General features: G+C 39.8%; 1 protein-coding gene across 1 annotated transcript in view; it reads right to left on the bottom strand.

The window, feature by feature from the left end:
• The window catches only part of Ranbp16 (Ran-binding protein 16), a 133,408-nt gene extending 119,221 nt beyond the window's left edge, over nucleotides 1-14,187 (bottom strand). Inside the window, exons 1-3 of the mRNA XM_080273940.1 lie at nucleotides 14,173-14,187; nucleotides 8,832-9,078; nucleotides 4,099-4,268 (exon numbers count right to left, since the gene is read on the bottom strand). Coding sequence (XP_080130066.1) covers nucleotides 4,099-4,268; nucleotides 8,832-9,078; nucleotides 14,173-14,187 — 432 coding nt within the window. The remainder of the gene's footprint in view (nucleotides 1-4,098; nucleotides 4,269-8,831; nucleotides 9,079-14,172) is intronic.
• Between the last annotated feature and the right edge of the window lie 3,142 nt (nucleotides 14,188-17,329).

Genomic DNA, 17,329 nt, shown 5'->3' with positions numbered 1-17,329 from the left:
GACTGGTAGCCTGACATAATATCAATGCTGCTAAGTATAATACTTCCCAACAGTTATATACTGGAAACTCCTCAAATTATCCATGCATACATGTGAGTGTGTGTGTGTGTGTGTGTGTGTGTGTGTGTGTGTGTATATATATATATATATATATATATATATATATTTTTAATAACAGAACAGAGGAAGGAACAACAAATGAATTAAAAAAAAAAATAATCCATACACCAGATTACTGGTGTCCTCTGTTCATAACATATCTCTAACAGTTAGGCTTGAACAGCTGTAAGTTGAAGTTCGGAGGGAAACAACTCTGGGGAAGCGAGTTCCAAAGAGATGCAGCATGGGCAATGAAAGAATTCCGATAGGCAGAAGTTCTGCAATATGGCTGAGTGACATTCCAGTCATGAGCATTACCAGATGCCCGTGTAGCACGAGGGAAGGCATGGAGAGGTGACACCATGGATGCAACTTCTTCCGAGCATTTGCCATAAAAATATCTGTAAAATAATGCAAGGGAGGCAACATGCCTTCTTACTTGCAGGGGAGGTAGTTTATTTATAATGGCAGGGTTGTTAATAATTCTAACGGCTTTGTTCTGAATTTTGTCTAGTTGTTTTAATGCAACCTCTCCACATCCACTCCACAAGGGTGAGCAATATTCAAGCTGACAGCACACATGACCCTTATAAATTATAGCTACCTGCTCGTCAGTGAAGTTACGGACTCTGTACAGTACATTAATCCAAGTTTCTCTGAGGCAGTTTCAGCAAGTGATCTAACATGAGAGGTCCAGCTGAAGGCACTGTTAAGTGAGACGCCGCGAATTTCAATACTTTTGGAGATGGGAATATTAATAGTATTGAAGGTAATATACAACTCTGGCAATATCTGTCTATTAGTAAATTGTATATATTTAGTTTTACTAGCATTAAATTAGTGGTAGGTGGTGGCGACCATCATCCACTCACGATGTAGTGCTGCCTACTTCTTCCTAAGCCTTTATCATTCTTTTTCTGTGCCTGCCCTCCTCTCTTCCTATTTCTCCCATCTTTCCTGTCACTACTTAATGCTTTTCTTTCCATTACAGGCGGCTTAACATTGAATGACAAGCCAAATGGTTTCCTGTAAGCCAAGAAACCATTTACAACGCTGGGTGGTAACCATATAACCAAACAATACGTGCTCCCTACATGTCAAGTGGGTTGGTGGAGGGTTAGTGTCCCTCCCTGTAAAACAAATAACTCAGAGTCAAATGGACACCCCGTACATGATTATGGCGTCTAGCAATAGACAGATAGATAGAGTAGCATTAAATGAGACAAGGTCGTTTTGTCCCCATTCACTGATCATAGATAGGTCTTGATTTATGGAGATGGCTGTACTGAGTTGTGAGGTAGAGATATTAGACTTTGTAAATGGATGTCTGAGTGTGAATGAACTATGTAGTGTTGAGTCATCTGCATATGAGTGGATGGGATTGTGGGTGACAAATAAGAGATCATAAATATGAACCAGGAGCAGGGTTGGGGCCAGAACTGATCCCTGCGGCATGCCAGTGTTAACTGAGTGGAAATTGGAATGTACATCATCTACTTTTACTCTTATTTTCCTGTCATTAAGATATGAGGAGATCAAAGGAACAAAAGACGTTAGTCCACAGCAAGGGAGTTTGGACAGCAGGGAACGGTGCGATACTCTATCAAAAGCTTTAAAAATATCAAGGGCTACTGCATGAGTTTCTCCATGTAGGTCAATTGAATGATGGATGGTATGAGTTAGGAGTATGTCAATGGTGGATCTTTCATGGCAAAAACCACACTGTCTATCACTAATTAAGTTGTTGGATTCAAGATGTTTAACAATGTGCTTATTAATTAAAGTTTCAAATACCTTACCGAGAGCAGATGTGAATGCTATTGGCCTGTAAAAATCAGAGGGGTCAGAGGAACTTCCGTTCTTCGGAATAGGGTGGATATTGGCTTCTTTCTACGAATTTGGGAATGAAGAAGTACGTATGCATAGTTTGAATAATTTAGCTAGAACAGAGACAAGTTCAGGGAAACACTTTTTCAAAACAATTGGCGGAATTCCATCTGGGCATGGAGCTTTGTTGGTGGGATAATTGTATAGGGTGGATTTCACGTATCTTGTCTGTATTTTAAGTGGAACAATTTAGGGAATCACTCCCTCAAGTGATATATATATATATATATATATATATATACCTATCTATCTATCTATTGCCAAGTGCCTTAATCCTTTACGGAGTGGCCACAAACAAATCGCCTCCACGTCGCCCTGTCCCCAGCCATTTCACTGCCCTGTTGTGGTATGGATGTGATAGGAAGCGTTAGGAGGAACACACTGAGGTGGTTTGGCCACTTGGAGAGGATGGAGGGTGAAAGACTGACAAGGAGAATGTATGTGAGTGAGGTGGAGGGGGGAAGAGGGAGGGGGAGGCCAAGGATGAGGTGGAGGGATGGGGTGGAAAGGTATATGACAGAGAGGTGTGTGAGTTGGGAGTAGGGCAGTGAAATGGCGGGGGACAGGATGACGTGGAGGCGATTTGTTTGTGGCCACCCCAAACGGGATTGAGGCGTCTGGCAATAGATAGATAGATAGATATTCACTCTCATCTTAAATGTCAGGACAAACTCCCTCGCCCCGGGCTCCTACACTCCTCATGGGGCAATGTAGGATTGGATGATGGATGGATGGATGGATGCTGTATATCCATCCATCCATATATATATATATATATATATATATATATATATATATTAGATAGATAGATAGATAGATAGATAAGTACAGATACCGTATATATATATACAGGTATATATATATCCATCCATCCATCCATCATCCAATCCTACATTGCCCCAAGAGGAGTGTAGGAGCCCAGGGCTAGGCAGTTGGTCTCGACATTTAAGATGAGAGTGACCAGCCTCACTCATCCCTGAGTGGCATTACATGAGCAATCAACCCCAACCATCCCTTGGATATAAACCTTCACCGGCTCAATCCGACTGGAGCATAATAATTACCCACTAAACCACCAGGTGCCAAAATTTGGTTATATGGTTACCACCCAGCCTAGTAAATGGTTTCCTGGTGTACAGGAAACCATTTGGCTTGTCACTCAGTGTAGAGTCACCCACAGGCAGAAGGAAAAGGAATGAATGAAGGAAAGAAAGACAGAAGAGGGAGTGTAAAGCCACCCATAGGCAGAAGGACAAGGAAAGAATGAAGGATAGAAAGACAGAAGAGGATGGAAAGAAAGAAGGATGGAAGAGAGGAAAGGGCAGACACCCGAGAGCAGCAATACATCGAGTGAGTGGATGGTGAGCGCCCCCACCTACCACTATACATATATATATATATATATATATATATATAAAATCCAGTGTTGCCCCATGAGGAGCATAGAAGCCCAGGGCTAGGCAAGTTGGTCCCGACATTTCAGATGAGAGTGACCAGCCTCACTCATCTGTGTGACATACGTGACCAATAAACCCCCTTGGATATAAACCTTCACTGGCTCAATCTGACTGGAGTGCCATAATTACCCACTAAACCACCTGGCACCAAATTTGGTTACCAGTACATGGTTACCACCCAGTGTAGTAAATGGTTTCCTGGGGTACAGGAAACCATTAGGCTTGTCACTCAGTGCAGAGTCACCCACAGGCAGAAGGAAGAAGAAAGCATGAAGGAAAGAAAGACAAAAGAGGAAGGAAGGAAAGAAGGAAGGACAAGAGGAATGGGCAGGCACCCGAGAGCAGCACTGCATCGAGTGAGTGGATGATGAGCACTGCCACCTTCCACCAACCTCTACCACCTACTTTATCAAATTAATCAAATGGCATATAGGACTGGCATTTGGCAATAAAACGGGCATGATACCTCTCCATCCTTATCTTTCCTGACTGAAGTTTCAGTTACTTAAATTCTATACTACAGATACTGCTTACTTTCATAACAAAGTCACCTGATACTACTGCCACTTACACTAAACCTAGAGTGAAGATCATTATTTGCTTAGATAACTAATGTTTACCTCCATTACTTCCAAGATTCTGTACTCATACGCACCTGAAGAAACTGAGAGACGTCTCCCACAACATTTCTGAATGCCCATTTTTCCTTGTCCAATCCGTCATACCAGCCAAGTTTGGTGATTCGACCAAATAACACAACCAGTCCTTGTGTAACATAGTGCACCAATTTAGGGCGGGTGGCCAAGTAATTCAACACATAATTTCCTGTAGCAAAAATAAGAAACACAGAATCAATTAAGACAATAAAAATGCAGGGTGGAGAAACAGCCTAAAATATATGACCTGTAGGTCATATCAAATTAATCAAATGGCAACCAATATCTTTTATAAAAAGAAAATTCAGCATTCAGTACTTGCATTATCTGAAATCGCAAACCCCGTGTTATACCTTACAGTGCATTCTGCACCCCTTAATCAAATGAAAAATTCTTTATTCTGTTGTATGTGATATATTATGTAGGACTGATCATTTATTCTGCTTGACCATTTCATGCATGAACCAAAATAAAACATATGTACGTAGCTATCTATGCTAGGGAATAATAGTTCTTAATCTCTGAGCTGTGACCCAAACGTGACTGAAGAGCACAATACCAGTGGTTTACGAAACTCAAGAGAATGTCCATCACTTTTCTTTGTAGTAAAACAGCATCTGCACCACAAGATACCGTATACTGGTACACAGTTAACAGTTTATACAATGAGCCCTTAAATTTCGTGTCTAACTGGTACCATGAGGTTGGCGCGAAACCAGAATTTTGCGAACCGAAAAGTATTAATTCAATGGTAAAAAAATCTCATTGGTTCTAGAGACCCTCCCAAAGTCACTCTTTATCTCACTTTTGAGATATAATTCTCATAAAACAGGATAACACAATAATCATAAAACAGGATAACACAATAACTGACAACTGTATATGATGAAAATGTTAAGAAACATTAAATAAATACATCACCAGCAACAAAACTCTTCGTCTTATCCTCTACTGAATACTTTTTCTTCACACCGACTCAATACCCATGACAATCTTTTCTCCTCTTGTCTCCATCCTTTCACAGTTACCACTATTCACAACATCGCGGACAACAGCTGACGATTGTCTTGCCAACCGGCACCCCATATATTGAAGCGACAGGTGAATTCTCGATCATGAGACATAAGTTCTTGGAAATTTTGGGCTTTTCTGTCAAAAGTAAATCTGCGAACACAAGTCATGCAAAACATGTGGACTCACTGTACTAGCATACATACATATTGAAAGGCAGTGTTCCACAATTACATGGATTAGTACTGTACTGTATTTTTCCCTAATGGCTGCTTTCAAAGCTGCCTTGTCTCCTGCACCATCCTAAATCAGTCACCTAATCCTAAGATCCCATTTCAGGACCTGATCCCATATTTTCCCTGGTCTGCCCATACGGGCTCTCCCTTCCACATTCAGGCTTATGCATTCCTTCAATCTGTTTGTCTTACACATTGTTTCCACATATCCAAATTTCTTCAATTCACCTGTACAAATCATCTTCCAAACACTCCCAGGATCCTGCATATGTTGCTCTGTCCCTCAGTATGGCAATAATAAACCATCTTGCCATTCTTATCTCAGTAATTAGCTTGCAAGGTTATAAATGTTCACCAGATAAGGTCTGGTTGCCAAGCAGTCATGTGTCAATTCAAGCCCTATGCTGTGCTAAGTTTTGCAAAATTATTTACAGTACTAATGCAAACAATTTCAAATTTTAACACTTTTACGGGTTAGTAAACATGACTTATTCTAAACATAAGCTTCACACAATACTGTATACTCTTCATGGACTACTGCCCAGTTAAGTAACATATTTTGTTGTGGCTAATACCGGGCACTTTTACTACACAGGAATGACTACCTGTCACAGGGTAATGGAGGAAAAAAAAAAAAAAAAGTCATCTCTCCCTTGAAGTGGTTCTCCTAAAGATAGTTTTATATCATGTGCTGTCACAATAATACAGAATATATACTGCATCAACCTCTTGCTAGCACTGTCAATCCATCTGCTAGCATGAGTTAAGAATGGCTTTATAACCGACTTCAGCCCAGATTTTGAAGTCACATCCCCATTAGCCTTTAGTACCACTGACTACTTACGTATGTTATTTTATTCCGGCTATGACCAAATGATTATACAGTATTTTGCTAGTGACTACTACCACTAAAAGGGTTAAGTAGCAAAATTCTTCTGCACGCAGTCTATTTCTTTACTAACAAAACTAGTGCTGTAAACTGGCAAGCAAAAACTGATTAATATCGGGATTGGCATCAGAAAGGAAAAATTACCCAATAATCGGAACTGTATCAGAATCAGCTGAGTAATGATAATAAATATATAAATCTTGGTTTTACCAACCATTTCAGATGTGAACTAACACCGTAATGATTATTTCTCAAAGATAAGGTCATATCCCACATTCTGTTGACTGTCTTAAATGGTAATACGCTAACTAAAACATGAGGAATATTAAGACTATAATATTACATAGCTGTGATTAGAATGAAGCTTGACACAAATAGCTAAAAAACAGCCTTCTGTCAGGAGCTGTGGCAGAATGGTAGGAACTTGAGAGTCCGGGGGTGCAAATAAATACATTGGCAGTGTTCCATCAATGGTATGACTTAAGCTTAATGTTCAATTTTGATGGTACAAGAACTGTAAGCAGAAATTGTTTATTTTTTTCATTATTTCTAATAATCTTCAGTAAAATGTGTATAATACACACAATTATCACTGTCTTTCTTGGACTTTAAGGAGGTAAATGCTAAATCTGAATGTGGCTTGCAAAACTAATTTAGTTTAGGTTATGTGACAAAATATTGGTACTTAAAAAAATCATACTAATATATTTGGCTGCACTGAAATATCACAATTTTTTTTAGCTTTTATACATGGATTTTTTTCTTAATGAAGCTATAATTTTTATTTTAAAGAGACAATAAAATGATAACTGTACTACATCGTCACATAATAAAATGTTAAGATACATTAATACCAACACATAATAAAATGTTAAGATACATTAATACTCACACGTAAGTAATGTCTTTGCCACTGGGCAAATAATAGTAAGCAAAACACACACTGTAACTTTTTTCCATCTATCTATAGCCCGACGCCCTAATCCCGTAAAGGGTGTCCGTAGAAAAAACGCCTCAAAGTCGCTCTGTCACCCACCATTTGACTACCCTCCCCCCAACTCACTCCCCCCTCCCTCATATACCTCTCAACTACATCCCTCCACCTCATCCTCGGTCTACCCTTCTCTCTCCCTCCCTCCACCTCACCTACATACTGTACACCCTCTTAGTCAGTCTTTCATTCTCCATTCTCTCCACATGTCCAAACCACCTCAGTGTATTTCTCCCACTCTTCTCAACCACATCCACATCCACTCCACAACGTTCCTGCACTTCTTCATTCGTCAACTTTTTTGCTTCCCTAAAAGTACGCAACACTCAATCACTGGACAAATAGTAAACATACAATATTTCAGCTCCTAAATCTAGGCCAATTTTTGTTAATTAATGATGTATGAAATGCATAATGTATGCAAGCTTCTGGTCATTACTCAAATAATAAAACACAGCGTTAATACTGTACCTGAAAGCAATGTACGTAAAATCTTGGCCGGCCGGCCATTAGCCATAAAATGAAACATTTATACTTAAAAGGTATGTAACATTTTCATCATCTGCCAACTCAGGCCAGACCAGCCTAGAGTTAATGCACCATGGAAAAAATACACCTGCTTCAATCCCTGTGATTGGATTTAAGGGTAGACAGGGACTGTTCCTTACATATATCATGATTATAAATGATTTCCATTCAATACAGCATAAATGACTATGTCCAATGTGTGCAAACCACATACATATGTAGGACTGTATAGTGTACTATACTGGCTCACATTACACAAACAAAAATGTTAGTCTTCAGCCAAGTATATCTTATTAACTTAGAAAGCTTAGTATTGAAGGTTCTGTGGTTGAAATGAGCAATAATTTATGGTCACAGTGTATTCTGCCTCACTAAATATTCGTTTTGAAGTTACACACAAATCTGCGCATTATTTACACACAGGAACACTAACTAGTAGTTTACACACGAAATTGCCAAATGTCGTTCATCTCGTCTCAGAGTTACTGTCCCTTTAATTCCCCCATCTACTGCTTTCTTTATTATTTTATGCAGTAAATCACTTTTTTTTTTTTACACTACAGTGAGAAAAGTGACAAACATTATGACCAAGCAAAGAATAACTAATGCGTGCAGATGTGTGTACACTATCTACATACATAAACCCACACAGCCGCCACACTTACACACCACACAGTATATCTCACTCAACTTGCTGCTTTCAACCTTCAGTTCTTTTCTTTTCTTTTCCTTTTTTCCTTTCCCATTCACTCATTTCTTATTCTGAACTTTTAATGGTTTTCAGTAAAACTTTAATAAGCTGCAAACAGCTTCAAAATAACATTCATTCACACAGAATCAGGCAAAACAATGAATGAAATCTTCAATAGTCATTTTAATGTTTCTTCCGTCTAGGCTATATCCGATATCTCGATATCAACAGTCAGTATCAGTAACGGTTCGGTATAGAAACGAATGCAAATATTGGCGATATATCCGTTTGGCGAATTGTATCAGTTAAAGCACTAAACAAAACCATACGAATATGAAAAAAATACATATAAATAAAAAATACATATACAATGTGCACACACTTACGAATATCAATTCTTTGCTGGAGAGACAGAGTGCAAGGGTTCCTGGAGACAAGCTTGGTTAAAGTGGTTGCAGCCAGATACTGAGAGTATGAGGACTGTGCCCTGTCTAAGAGAAGTTGGCACTGACTGAGTGTTGCTGCCCCACGGCCTGACTGGAACTCCACTAGTGCCTTCTCAGCTTCCTGCCGCTGCACACCATCATTAGCCTCATGAAGCTGTTTACACAACAGCTCTAGCTTCACCACCTCCTGAAAACATTATAGCAAACATTACAGCACATTGTATACATTACAGTAAACACTATGTTCAGCAGCAAATTTATGGTACATTTACTATTATTTCAGGTTTTATTGGTTACACTGGGTTTTGTTAGCAGGCTAAGACATATTAAGTAATATTAGGTCAAAATTTTGGGTAGGTTTAGGTTAGGTCTAGTGCCATGCTGTACAAGTTTGGTTAAAATCTGGTTTGGTTAATTAGGTCTAGCAGCAGTCTACGTCAAAATACTTTATATGACTTGGTTAGATTGATAGGTCCTGATGCAGTCCATAATAATCAGGTCCAAATTTGGTTTGGATGAGCTAGGCCTCATGCATGCACTCTTAATGGTCAAAATTTGGTTTGGCTTGGTCAGATCCAGTGGTGGTCTAAAATATTTGGGTCAAAATTTCATTTGGTTTGGTTAGATCTAGTGGTAATAAATACTGTACAGGAAGAATTATGTTTACTCATGATTATCATTAGTACTTGAGAAGGTATTAAATATTCTTGTAGGTACTTTTACCAGTTCTGCAAACTATTTGAGACATGCAAATATATATTTTACTCTCTTAAGCTCTTCAAGCATACATTTGCCCTTTCACTATGTTTTTTGCACTTTGCATATTCCTTTGACATTTTTAAATCACTGACAGCAACAGTAAATTTTCTTTTGCCAAGAAATGATGGACCAATGTCAGGGATTCCTTCACTGCTCTGAAATGAATAAAAATCCCTTTCTCTGCTGGAAATTAAATCATCAACAAAGAAATATATAACAAACCTTATCTTTCAACAACAGTTTACCAGATACTGACCCACAGTACACTAAAATAATGAAGCCAAACACAAATTTTGATACAAATTATAATTTTAATTGCCTTCATGACCATAAAAAGTGCTGAGTATGTTGTGTTAACCTTAGCGTATTGCTTAAAAGGCTCCAACATGCTTGCATGCGTCAGCCTTGGTCACCTAATGGCAGCTAGTGCTGCTTGATCTCTGACAGCCTCTTATTCGGTCACTTATTTTTTCTACTTTTGGATATGGTTGGTTAATATCCTTTGGACATTATGTATTCAGAGTATGGTGACATCAGAAGGGTTTCTATACCATGGAAAAGGGTAATATGGGGTCGTTCCATGCAAATGTCAACCTTTAATGTCAATCTCAGAACTGATAAAAAATATAAAAATTACAGTATACATCACTTTAAAGTTTAAACACTGAATTTTATGAATCTGGACAGAAAAAGTTTCTAAACTCTGCTGAGAGCAAGGCATTAAAAAATGTACCATGTCACTGATGAAAAACTCAGGTTGAAATTAGTGATTTTCTTATCACCACTGACCCGAGTATGTACAGTATTTGTTTGGAATGCTGTCACTGATTTTCATTGAAATAGCATCTATCTGACTTGTAATTGTCATTAAAGTTGTTTACATATACTTTGCTGTCTGACTGTGGTACAACCTTGAAATGGAAGTACTTCTGGAGTAAAGTGTGTGATTTTCTTATAACATTTTTTTCACATATACAGCTTATGAAGTAGAGAAAACTAACAAAACTCTACATTATAAACAGGCATCCTAGTACCTTACTAATGCAGTCCTGTGATCTTGTATGAGACTCTGGCAAGCCATATGCTCCATCATACACATTACATGCACAGTGCGCAGACTGTTACCGAAAAAATATGTAATGTTTCTCACACACTGCTTTAAAAAAGAAATCGCTGCAGCTACACTGAATTCAGGGAGAGATGGGTGGGTACGGTTAGAGGGCTGGGTGGGTTGATGTCACAGATTGCACTGTTTGATGAGCAGGTGGGTGGGATTTGTGGTGGTGAGGGTGGGTGGCATTCATGGGTAACCATGGTTGGTGGGCAATATGGGTCGTCAGAATGTGTGGGTCGCCAGGGTGTGTGGTGAAACGGTGGGTTGCCAGGGTGGCTGAGAAGATTGTGTAGCTGGGGTGCTATGCATGAATGGGTGGGTTTCTGGGTTGGGTAGGTAAATGTGTTAGGTGGCACTGTTAGATGAGCTTGATGGGAGGCATTCGTGAGTGGGCAGGGTGGATAGCCAAGATCGGTGTGCTTGGTGGGTCACACAGGTGGCTGGGAAGGGTGAGTGTTGGATGAGTTGAGTAAGCAGGTGGATATGTGGCTCCTCAGATAACAAGGCAGGAGTGGGACTTATAGGGCTGGTAGTCATATAACAGGTGGATATGTGGCTCCTCAGATGACAAGGCAGGAGTGGGACTTTTAGGGCTGGAAGTCAAATAACTTGTCAATGTACATTAGGTTTAAGTATATCATTTAGAAGATGAGTAAATATTTGGAATAAAATTCTATAAAGCACGGTCATTCTACTGAAATCTGTTAAAGCCTCAATATAATTATTTTTCACTGAGCTGATGGTGAATGTATACTGTACTTGTAATAATACACATAACAGCAGAAAAAAATATACCAACAGTACATGAGGCATGACGTGAGAGATAGCAAAGCTTCAGATCTCTGATCCATCCACCTGACAAATCAGTGTTTTTGTGGGGGTAAGGAAGGGGAGTTGGGGGGGGTGGACATGTCCGATTAACCTTCTTGCTGGTGGCAGACTACCCTATCCCCTTATTAGTGTTCATTGCTGTACTGGTTCATTATACAAAAAAGTTGTCTAAACATTATGAACTGCAGTCAGTGCCAGAATACGGCTTGCTCAAAGTAATTACCTTAGAGCAGCGCAGCAACAGAGTAGGTCATACTCAGTTTCATTTCCCTGACAACCCTGACACTGATGAGATAGCAGAGGACATGGCTGAGTAGGCTTTGCCAACTTAGGCTATCAAGTACATTCAAAAGGGGTGACTTTTCCCTCCTTGATCAACTACTCTATGTTGATGTCACATTAATATGTCGATGTCCCTTAAACAAGAATTGTCTTCTGGTTAACTTGTTCATTTTTCATCATTTACTCCAGCGTTGCCCCGTGAGGAGCATAGAAGACCGGGGCTTGGCAAGTTGGACCTGACATTTAAGACGACAGTGACCAGCCTCACTCATCCATGGGTGGCATTACATGAGGAGCCAACCCCAAGCACCCCTTGGATATAAATCTACATTGGCTCAATCTGACTGGAGTGTCTTAATTGCACACTAAACCACCAGGTGCCATAATTTGGTTATATGGTTACCACCCAGCACAGTAAATGGTTTCCTGGTGTACAGGAAACCATTTGGCTTGTCACTCAGTGTAGATTCACCTGCAAACAGAACGAAGAGGAAAGAAGGAAGGAAGAAAAGACACAAGAGGAAGGATGGAAAAAAGGAAGAAAGGAAATGACAGGCACCTGACACCAGCACTACGTCCAGTGCATGGATGGTGAGCACCCTCACCAACCACTTTCTGGTTAGTTTATTACCATATGTAAATTTCACATCAGTACACATTTTGTTTATGTTTGTAATACTTATAATTACTGAAACCATAATAAGAGTTGATTATATAATCACGTTTCAATAAAAACCACACAAGCAACGTTTCTCACTTTTCCGGTAACGTGTCTGACAGTCACATTTTCCAACAGCACAACAGTTATTAGGAATAATCAAATTTGCTGGGTATGGTTATGATCCTTATCTATTGATATACTACTGATATGAAGGACTCCTTGACTGAACCAGTCAAATCACAGACTTATTGCCAACCACAAGAGGGGGTAGCATCATGTAATGTTCATCAAGCAATTTTTAAAAATCTATAAAACATCCAAATTATAAACAATCCGACTGTGGTTTGATATTATAAACAATCCGACTGTGGTTTGATGTAGGGTGAAGTGTTGGTTACATAGCTGGCAAAAAATCATTTGTTTATATTGCATACTTTTGCAGATATAACTGAGAGTAGTTCGATACCTTGTCTCCGAATATAACATTCCTATGATGGAGTGACCCTAAAGGTGTAATATGCAAAATAAATAAATTAGGAAGAAGTATTAATGAGCCTCCTTAAACCAATGAGAATACAGGCTCTTGTCCCTTTACAATGTACCATTAGTGGGGAGATGAAAATACATCATCAAAAATATAAAAACTTTTTTTTTTGCACATCAGTAGGACCTCTTAATTAAGGAAAGGGGACAAAAAAAAAAAAATCCTAAAAGGTAAAAGCAATGATGAAAAGGAGCTACATCAATAAGAGTACTGTACTGACCACATGCTGTACCGGTAATTGTATGGTACTGAACGTGAAGTGTGTGCATTTTTCAGGTTATGTGAGCCAGGTGCCATTAAAATGATCCATTACTTTGGTGTGAACACAATCATTAACACTATCCTACAGTAGTAAGGCATATTTCCTCACACTTGTAATTATGAGTACCGTATGTTCTAATTTTTACTATGTATTATAGAAGGTGACAGTCTTCAAAGCAAAACCAGCAACATAAAATATCATTAAGGAGTTACAACTTTCCATACAAGAATAATGACAAATCTTCCAGATGCTGGACATCATCATGAGACATGCAACAACATGCAGCATCACATACAACAAAGACTTCACTCTTCCCTTCCCACTTGGACTGACAAATGTGCAAGCTCAGCCTACTCGAAATAAGTACACGATCTCGTGTTTTACGCATAACACATGCAAACTTAATACAAAACAGCATGAGATTTACGACCATGATAATTAACTTGACTTCTTTACGTTCCATGAAATGGAAGGTGGCTTATTCTTCACAAACCTTGTCTCTCACGGCGACGACAGACGGTGTGCAAGCCAATAAATGTAACAGTTTTTGATGAGGGACTGTCATCACTGCCAACATCATTAGTTGTTTTTATGATAAACACCAAACTGTCACGGGGAGCCTACATGGGCGAGTGAAGCATCTGATGTCCAAGTGGGAAGTGACTGTGTTTACGTTCCTCGTTTACACCCTTCTCATTCACCAATTTACGTATAATTCAACTGAAGCAAGCTCTATGTCTGCACCTTTGAGTATGGCGGTCTACTGTAACTTTATTCATTCACAAAATGAAATACTGGGCTTATTATTAATGTTGTTTTGATGCGTACCTGGTCCTCCGCCATGGTGGTGCTGCCATCTGTCGGTCGCGGGGGTGAGGGGGGGGGATTTAGAGGGGCTTACCTCCCCCCACCACCGGGCCCAATGTCCTCCCACCATCCCTCTCTAGCCAGGGGGTCATGGAGGGAACTTGTCGGCTTTTGTAATTCCTAAACATTACGTACAGTACGAAACTTTCACTATATATGTATAGTACGCAGTATCTTTCCAGCACTTCAGATACTTTCCGATTTCCTATATCTGTCATCGAGCAATGATGCAACATGCAGCTTCAGGTTAGTAAGTTAACCATTTATCTACATCAATCTGTCTATCTATATGTGTGTGTGTTAATGACCGGTGTTTCATTACAGATAATCGAATAGAGTGGCACATCATGTACAGTGCAGCACTAGCTCCAGCATCAGGAGTACTTTCCACTGTAATCGAGTTCGTCGGACGTACAGCACGGCCTATGTATGTAGTCTGTTTGCAGCCCACTCAGTGAAAATAACTTTTTTTTTTTTTACCATTACTATTTTAAAGCTATCGTATGGTACAATTTCTGCGTTGCTGCTGAATGGTATTCTTAGCAATCACAAGTCGGCCGAGAAGAGCCGATCGTGTAACATTTTACAAATGAATAGAAGGAAAAACAAGAATAAATCAAATACAAATTACATTACAATTTGAAGTATAGTTACTTTTCAGTAGAACTACATAAAGATCCATCCATCATCATCCAATCCTACTTTGCCCCATGAGGAGCGTAGGAGCCCGGGGCTAGGCATCTTGTTCCTGACATTTAAGATGAGAGTGACCAGCCTCACTCATCCCCGAGTGGCATTACGTGAACAATAAACCCCAGCCATCCCTTGAATATAAACCTTCACCGGCTCAATCCGATTGAAACACCGTGATTACCCACTAAACCACCAGGCGCCAAAAACTTGGTTATATAGTTACCATTCAGCGTGGTAAATGGTTTCCTCAGTGTAGTCACCCACAGGCAGAAGGAAGAAAAAAGAATGAAGGAAGGACAGAATAGAGAGTGTAAAGACACCCCTGGGCAGAAGGACGAGGAAAAAATGAAGGAAAGAAAGATGATGATGGAAGGAAAGAAGGATGGAGGAGAGGAAATGGCAGACATCCGTGAGCAGCACTCCATCGAGTGAGTGGATGGTGAGCGCCCCCACATACCACAAAACTATAAAAAGAAATAAGTAAAAACCGTGATTTTTGAATGTTCACTAATGTCTGAAATCAGTATTTTGGGTTAAGGACCCCTGCTTGGAGCCGGCGTGTTTAAAGAGCGAGGGTGGAATGGATGAAACCCCCTTTCTAGACATTTAAAAATGTAGGCTTGGCTGGACATGTTGCCAAGGCCTCCTTGACTCATATAAGATGATCGGAACATACTCCCAGTTCATAAACTCCAAGGAGTCCTGCTACTGTCACCTCAGAGGGGCCTTCTTCTCTATAGCACTATTATTGATAAAAGATCCTGCAGCATGGGAAGCCCAAGGGGTTGTGCAGGAAATACTAGCATTAGAGATAAACCCACCTACTACATGTACGTTACTGTACCTGTGTACCCAGTGAGTTTTCATCCCTCCCATAATTTAACCTTCCATTTCAACCTCCACAATTCCTTAATGTCCAGCTCACAAAACTCCCTCAAAGTCTTGACCTCTACAGCCACCTACTGTGCCCACCAGTAGTCCACCTTTGCACTCTCCATCTTTAGTCAGGGACAAATTGGGTGGCCAGTGAGTGGACTATCTGTGCATGATGACAGGAGTCATGCAGTATACTCAATTCTTTGTATAGATCTTCCTCCTGATGTAGCATACTGTACTGTACCAGATTCTGGTACCAACTACATGTGTTCACTTTTCTGAATGTTGGTCAAGATCTTTCATCACATATGAACAGAATCTTAGGGGAGATGGTAGTGGGGGTAATTATATCTCAGAATCCTCCTCCTCCCAGAATAATTCTTAGATATAGCCTTGCTCCTAGCAATACTCATACCATGCTACTGTGGACAGATTTAAAGCACAGCAAACTTTCCCTGAACTTCTTATTGGCCTCCTACTGGTACTCTGCATCTTTGCTCATAATTCCTCTCCACCCTACCCCCCCACCCCCCTCACACACACATGCAAAAGTTGGTTGTCTCTGCCACAACTTAAGTATTCAAGAGGTTCATCAGGCATTAAGAGCCTGCTTATCATTGGTCCTCAGCAATACTAGTAGAAACCCTCAGGTGGTTAGCAGTTATCTGTATGCATTCATTGTAAGCTTAACATTTATACCTCAAAGGGCAACTCACCTGCCTGTACTTGTATTCTGGCTATCCTCAGGCAGTTTTATTCATCTCTGAAAAACATCCTGAGGCTGAGAGTTAAACTGTATTTGTTACATCCTTCGAAATCCTCTGGGATCTGTACCTAGCTTGGCCAACAGTAAACTTGCTCTAATCTCCAAACCTCATCCATGGTACACAGGGTTAGGATGCTGATGAAAATACAGTACAGTATATGCTTCACATCTTGGAAAATAAACACAATGGCATCTCACACGCAGTTGGTTATTTCGTCAGGGGTGGTAATGTACAACTGGGTTATGATGAACACTACAACTGCTCAGTGAAAATCTGTTATGTCTTTTCTTACCTACTTTTTATTTTGCAATACTGTATATAGGCAACCAATGCCTTATCAAAATTTTGAGTATATACTGTAATTTTCCTCATCCTGGCATTTCAGCTGAGGTAATTAATGTAGGAAAGTATATTTCAATAACATTTTAATTTCTCTAAATATCACTAGTGATGAGATACACACTGCTGTACTGTATAGGCTAGTAACCCTTGCTGCACTGTAGACTTCATATGAGGCACAATGAAGCTCTGCACGAGCCACACTGCAAGCCGCACAATAAAACAATGAGTAAGTGAAGGTAAACTACTGGTACCTTAATATGAATCAGCATGGCAGAGGTTAATCTCTTGTGCATTTTTGTTCAGTTTAGTACTGTAGCTCTAGTTTCCTATACACCCAGCTTCAGTAGGAAGTCATCCTCCAGGGAATAATATGCATGAAATGTCTGTATTATGAAGTAATGAATTCGCCCATTTACTGTAATTACTGACAGGAGACAAAA

This window comes from Coenobita brevimanus, chromosome 6 (assembly GCF_032717465.1).
Source record: "Coenobita brevimanus isolate Jiangsu-jjx chromosome 6, ASM3271746v2, whole genome shotgun sequence".
NCBI classification, from domain to species: Eukaryota; Metazoa; Arthropoda; class Malacostraca; order Decapoda; family Coenobitidae; genus Coenobita; species Coenobita brevimanus.
The sequence above is the reverse complement of the archived record's forward strand: the minus strand, read 5'-3'. Positions and strand labels throughout refer to the sequence as shown.